At 62.4% G+C, this 6622-nt stretch overlaps 1 protein-coding gene across 1 annotated transcript in view; it reads right to left on the bottom strand.

Moving 5' to 3' along the window:
• Positions 1 to 4227: 4227 nt before the first annotated feature.
• The window catches only part of UPP1 (uridine phosphorylase 1), a 6998-nt gene continuing 4603 nt past the window's right edge, over positions 4228 to 6622 (bottom strand). The window contains exons 3-7 of the mRNA XM_006754005.2: positions 6312 to 6470; positions 5842 to 5956; positions 5268 to 5477; positions 4933 to 5079; positions 4228 to 4428 (exon numbers count right to left, since the gene is read on the bottom strand). Coding sequence (XP_006754068.1) covers positions 4289 to 4428; positions 4933 to 5079; positions 5268 to 5477; positions 5842 to 5956; positions 6312 to 6470 — 771 coding nt within the window. The 3' untranslated portion in view covers positions 4228 to 4288. The remainder of the gene's footprint in view (positions 4429 to 4932; positions 5080 to 5267; positions 5478 to 5841; positions 5957 to 6311; positions 6471 to 6622) is intronic.

Here is a 6622-nt window from a genome sequence, read left to right as displayed (position 1 = left end):
GGGGGGGGGGCTCGCCGCACGGGCACGCACGCACAGACTTGGGTTTGCTGTGGCCAGCGCCCTGTCTCCCTGGCCTCACCTTCTCCAGGCCCATTCTGTCCTCTGAGTGTCGCTACCTGGTTCCTTTGGCAGGTAACACGCCTGGTCCTTCGCAGGTAACATGAACAGCACTTCCCATCGTGGGAGACTGTCATTATTTCTAAAAACCAGGATTAGGACACTCCCCAGCCATGGGGTGCTCCTATTTCAGGTCTGTACCGGCCAGTCTGCATGCACGTACATGATTGCATGCAGCTCCAGGACTGTGGGATCACAGCTGACTTGTTGACCTGCGCCTGCAGGCGGGCCTGGGTCATGACCACCCAGGGACCCATTCCCGCAGCTGACAAAGGAGGCCCAGCTGCTAAGCCGGCCCGTGTGCGCCTGCAGGCGAGGCCGGCTGGGCGGCTGAGGCGGGGCCTGCACTGACCCAGGGCCGGAGGGAACATGGAGCAGGCGGACAGGCGTTGGTCTGAAAGGGTCCTGAGGATGGAACGTCCCGGGGACCCGCTCTGACGCGGAGGCTGCGCGAAGGAGAGCCGGTCACTCTACGCTGGGTCCCCCGCTGCTCCGTGCCTACAGGGACCACAGGACCGGCCCGCGTCCGCTCCTTGCTGCCTCCCCACCCCATCCCTTCTCCCCTGCCAGTCAACTAGATCCTTCCCATTAAGGCTGGAGTCCGCGGAGAGGTGGCCAGGAGGCCGGCACACACCGCGGAGAGGACGGACTGAATCCAGGACAGCCAGACCTGCTGGCCAGGGTTGCTCAGTGGCTATGTCGCCCCATGCACCACCCAGAGGTCGCCAGTTCAATTCCCAGTCAAGGCACCTGCCCAGTAGGGGGCGTGCAGGAGGCAGCCCATAGATGTTTCTTTCTCATCAATGCTTCTGTCTCTCCCTTCCTCGCCCTGAAATCAATTTAAAAAGCACAGGAAGGGCTGAGGCTGAGGCCCTCGTCTCCGTCCCTCCCCACGCACGGAGCCTGCTCGGACGCCCCGCTGCAGGTAACGTGCTCCGGCCAGAGCTGATGAGCTCCCGCGGGTGAGCGCGCCCCAAACCTGGATGTAGGAGATTAACACACACGCGCGGCTGGTCCCTCTGAAAGGTTATGCTAATGCAGTTTGAAAACTGAAACGTAAATTATTCCGCAGCTTCAGGTGAAATGGCCTCTTTGTCTCGGTTTAAAAGCGTTATTAGAATTAGGGGCAACAAGCAATTAGAAGTTTTAGAGTTGAAAGAACTTGCATGACCCAAATGTTCCTTATTTAATTGTAATTTATAAATCCTGAAAAAATAAATAACCTCTTGGGTGATTTAAATAACTCATTTTCTCTGACACTGAAATTCCATCCAGCTAATTTCAATAACTTCTCATGAATCTGAATTAGTCTTGCTCCTCGCTCTAATAGAAAACCATAATTCCAACTTGTAGTGAAAGCATATTTGTTCCAAAGACAACAAATGGATAGAAACCCGAGGTTTCATCTTCATCTTCCCGTGCTATCTGGTGCCCTCGGAGCTAAGGAAATTAAAGGACCCCCCAGCAATCCATTGGGAATGGATTTCTCATTCCATTCCCACACCCGAGTGGGTGGGCAGGAGGGCGGTGAGGAGGGTTCCCGCCTGTCCCACTGGAGAATCTGAGGCCTAAATCACACTCTCCCACCTTCCATTTGCGCTGAATAGTATTTCTCCATGAAAACACCTGAACGCCTCTCCCCGAGACCCCCCCACCCCCCAATTACAAGGTGCCTGAGACACCAGACTCAGTTTCCCATTTCGGACCTGATAGTTCCATCAGAACAAACCCAGCATCGTCCCCAATTCTCTCTGACCCGCCCAGGCAGCGAGGGCATAGTGTCGCTGTCACCTGCCCCTGCTCGGAGGGCCACTCTCATCACCGGGGAGGGAGGGAGCCGGGACCAGGCCAGGACCCGGGTGGGTGGCCGTGCAGTGAGGAATCCAGGTACACGTGTTTGAGGGCGTTTTCAAGGTCACCTCGAGTCACCTTGGTAACCAGACTAAATTCCGAGTTCAGTTGTCCGGATAGAAGTGTATTCTTATCCCATTAAAACAAGCTCCTTTGCTCAGAGGGCGCTCCCTGCGCTGGGCACTGTCCGGCCCCATGAGGTCATCTCGCAGCCTCACGCAGCCATGTAGGAAGGGTCGCCCCATGGAGGGGCCGCCCGCTGACAGAGGCAGCACCTGTGGGGTAAGTGACGTGTCATCCCACCCGCGGCCAGCAGGAGGTGGTGCAGGCCGGCTTCGAGCCTCAGGTCCTCATGGGAGCCCTGGTCCCCCCACCCCGCCCCTCGGGGGCCTCAGCTCCGGGTTCTGGGAGGCGGCCCCTGAGACCAGCTCTCTGGCTCGGGGGGAGCTTCTTCAGCTTCAATGTGCCAGTTGCCCAGTGTGGGTGCCCCCTCTGCTGGCCAGGTGCGCTCCCAGGAGTGGCCAGGTCCCTAGAGGCCACAGGTGCCTGGGAAGGGTGGGAGGGGCCCCCACAGGCCAGGTGATGAGTTCCTCCCCCCTCCCAGGCAAGTGTGGGGCTGCGGCCCACTGGGCCTGGAGACTATCCACCCAGAAGTGAGCCTGCATCCACGGCGCACTGGCCCCGGGGCCACTCTCGGCGGGGGCTGAGGTTGGACGGGCAACACCCAGCTGGAGTCTGGGGCACTGGGAACTTGGGGACAGGTGGGAGAGAGGACAGTGGCCTGGGGCCAGAGGACAGAGTTCGGGTCCTGCGCCTCGGGCCGGGGTCACTGCGGACAGGCTCCCTGGGGGCTCTGACGCCCGGCCCTCCAGCGCTTCCCTCCTGGTCAGCCTCCTGGTCGGGGCAGCAGAGCCACTGCCGGGGGCGAGGGAGAGCCCCTGGCTGCCTCTTCACAGCACAACCTCCAGGCGCCAGCAGGGAGGGGCTCCTCCTCTGAGCCGACCTGACCCTCCGCCTGGAGTGACTCAGGGTCCCAGGGAAGGGCCTTCGACAGAGTGCACGGGCCACACACAGCGACACCCCCGGGTCTGACACTGCCCTGCCCCCGTCACTCCGCTGACCGCCAGAGCAGAGCCAGACATGGTGGGGGCGCAGGACAGGCGGGGGGAGGGGGCCTCCGGGCACAGCCAGGAAACACCCCTCCGGTGCTCACGACAGCATCCAACACCAGCGAGTGGCCACCCTGACGTGGACTCCACGAGCCTCGGCCGACTCGCCACTCGTGACCATCCCAACCCACAGGCCCAAGGACCCAGCCCCGTCGGCTGCGTGTGGGACCGGCCCGTTATGGCAGCATCATGAGGTGGACACAGAAGGTTCCGGAAATGCGGCTGTGTGCGACGAGGGAACTGCATATAGACCGTGGACGGGGAAGCAACACCCGGTGAGGCCACCGCCCGCGCAGTTGACAGTCTAGGTGTAACTAGAGCCGGGCCTCCACGCGACAGTCCCCCCGCCAGTCACCCGGAGCGTGTGGGTGTACACCGCATGGCAATGCAGCTGTGGTCCAACGACGAACCCCGCGTCTGGCCCAGGCTGGGCTGCTGGCTGGTCAGAGTGTCACTGGACGTGACATGGTTGCAGGTTCGATCCCCAGTCAGGAGTGTACTGGAGGCAACTGATTCATCTCTCTCTCTCTCTCTCTCTCTAAAACCAATTAACAACAAAAACATATCCCCAGGTAAGGATTTTTTAAAAAGAAGCAATCAACCAATGAATGCGTAAATAAGTGGAACAACAAATCCACGTTTCTCTCTCTCGCTCTAAAAATCAATTTTTAAAAAATCCTCTAAAAAAGGAAAACTCCATGTCTGAGTGGACCTGCGCAGCTCAAACCCGTGTTGCTCAGGGTCCGCCGTGACACGCGTGTGCGTGTGCTCCTGGGGGCATTTCCTCCTCAGTCTCCTGTAGCTGCCTCTGCGTGTTCGTGGCTCTCGCTGCACAGGGCTGTGGAGTGACATGAGGAAGGGAATGTCTGGCCCTAGAATCAGACCTCTTGCTTAGCGATGTGAAATCTGACAACCATTAGCGTTTAAAAGTCTGAAATTTCCCCCCAGAAATACTTTCATTTCAGAGGGAAGTTCACACGGAAAACCCCGATCAGGCCGATCCGCATGAACGGCTCCCTGGAGCCCAAGGGACCCTGGGGCGGAGGCCGCCTTGGGCTCCCTCATCAAGTGCACAGGACGCAGAGGGGGTTGGACAGCGATTTTATTTGTAGCCGCGACGAGCTCCGCTCCGTCTCCGGGACGCAGGGACCTCAGGCCCCCGCCAGCCTCTTCTTGATGAAGTGGACGACCAGCCGCTGCGGCCGCTGCTCGAACTTGGCCAGCAGGTCGTGGGGGCTGGAGACCTGGTCCCCCCGCAGGCGGTCCAGTAAGGTGACACACACCACGGCCGCTGCGGAGAGCAAAGGTCCGTCAGCGGGAGGGGCAGGGCTTCCAGCTCAGCGCACCGACGAGACCAGGCGCCACCTGCCACCCCAGGAGACGGGCCTGTGGGACCCACAGGCATGTGGACGGGCGGCGAGCACAGAGGGTCTGGGGCCTCCTCCTCCTTCCGCCTGCGCTTCCCACCGCGTCCCAGGCACATCCCCGGCTGGGAGGCAGGGCTCTCAAATCCAAGGCTGAAACCAGACCCACTGCAGGGTTGGTGGTGGGCTTGTCGCCCAGAAAACCTGAGGGAGCTGGTGCCACTGTCCTCAGCCCACCTGGTGGCCCGGGGCTCCCAGGTACGGAGAATCCTGCCCTCGGCCACGTGACCATCACAGGCGTCACCCCATCCAGCACAGGCTCGGGGACAGATGCAGGCGGAAGGCAGACGCTGGAGGGGACACTGGGTGGGGACCCGAGAGGATGGACTGGGCGGGAGAAGGGAGCGGGTGGCGGCCCGGTGCCCGCCTACCTGGGAGGCCGCAGGCGCTGCACATGGCGGCCAAGACAGATGACTCCATCTCGATGTTTCGGACGCCGGCCGCGTGGGCCGCCCGCAGGTACTCCTGCTTGTCCTGCTCCGTGTAGGCGCACAGGGCCCCGTCCAGACGGCCCTGCCCTGCAGACACGAGGAGAGGGCCATGCTGATGGGGTGCTCCCCACCAGGGCGCAGGGATGCTTCGACCCTCCCCCCAGCCACCTGCCCTGGAGCCCAAACCGCCACTCCCAGCAGGCGTGGCGCCTGACATGGACACACCGGTGAGACCTCCTCCCTCCCCGCTCCTGCGGGGACCAGCCCACCGGCACCTTCGTAGAAGTCCAGGGTGCACATGGTGTTGCCCACGACCGTGGGGAACTCGCCCAGGTCCGCGGAGCACTGCAGCAGCTCCTGCGCCAGCTGCGCGTCCAGGTCAGTGCCGCGGACCACGCGCTTCCCCAGCACCAGCTGCTCGAACTCGGGCTTGAAGCAGGCGTCCACCGCCTGCCGGGTGATCACCACGGAACCGGGCTCCAGACCTGAGGACAGAAGCGGTGTCACCGCCGCTGGGGGCGGAGGGCGCGACCGAGCACGTGCGAGAGACCAGCCCGTCGGCACGCCGCACGCTGAAGCACTGGCAACGTTCTATTTTTTCTTAAATACGTGTTTTTATTGAAGTCAGAGTGGATGGAAGAGGAGGGAGAGTGAGAAACATCCATGATGAGAGAGAATCATGGACCGGCTGCCTCCTGGGCATGGAGCCCGCACCTGGGCCTGTGCCCTGACTGGAACTGAACCCTGACCTCCTGGTTCATGGGTCGACCCTCAACCACTGAGCCACACCAGCCGGGCTCATGGGTCACATTCTAAGAACAGGCAAGGCCCGGCCACGCGGCCACTCACCTATGCCACCCGATGTGCCCAGGCGGATGGCGGTGACGCCCGAGCAGCGGGCGTGGTACAGCAGCTTGAGCACCTCGTGCAGCATGATGGCCATGGAGGGGACGCCCATGCCGTGCTGGCGGGAGGAAGGGGCGTCAGGCTCTGCAACCCCGTGTGTGCTGCCGCACCCCCACCCCCAATGCCCTCACCCCCACCCCCAGCAGCCACAGAGCACGAACCTCAGCCGTGCACCTCGGGAGGCAGCACAGAGCTGTCCCCCAGGACCGTGTCACACAGCCAGCCCGCACGGCCCCCCACCTGCCGGCTTTCCTCTCTTCCTTTCCTCCCACTCCCTGCTCCCGCGCTAACTGCTGGCCGCGGCCGACGGTGCCTCCTCGGCTCTGCCTCCTCCTCCTGCCCTGACCGGCCAGTGTGTGGAGGACAGGGGCCTGCGGAGCCCGGGACCGGCCGCCCGAGGGACAGGTACTCACGCTGACCGACAGCACGGGCCCCACTTTGAACATGACGTAGCGGTCGGTCCCCGTGCAGATGTTGGGGTAGTCCTCGCCCGACCGGCCCAGGCCCAGCTCCGAGGCCACGTACTTGGCGAAGGCACTCATCCGGGAGGGGCTGCCCCCGACGCACACGAACTGCGGGCAGAGGACAGAGCCGTGGACGCAGGGCCCACCCCGCCCAGCGACACATGCGCCTCCCGGAACTTGCTAGAAATGCAGCTCCCTGACCCCACCGAACAGACTGTCTGGGCGCCTCCTGGTGACTCGACGCTCACGAGTCAGGGGGC

Source organism: Myotis davidii, unplaced genomic scaffold, assembly GCF_000327345.1.
Source record: "Myotis davidii unplaced genomic scaffold, ASM32734v1 scaffold472, whole genome shotgun sequence".
Taxonomy (NCBI): domain Eukaryota; kingdom Metazoa; phylum Chordata; class Mammalia; order Chiroptera; family Vespertilionidae; genus Myotis; species Myotis davidii.
This window is presented reverse-complemented; position numbering and strand designations above follow the sequence as displayed.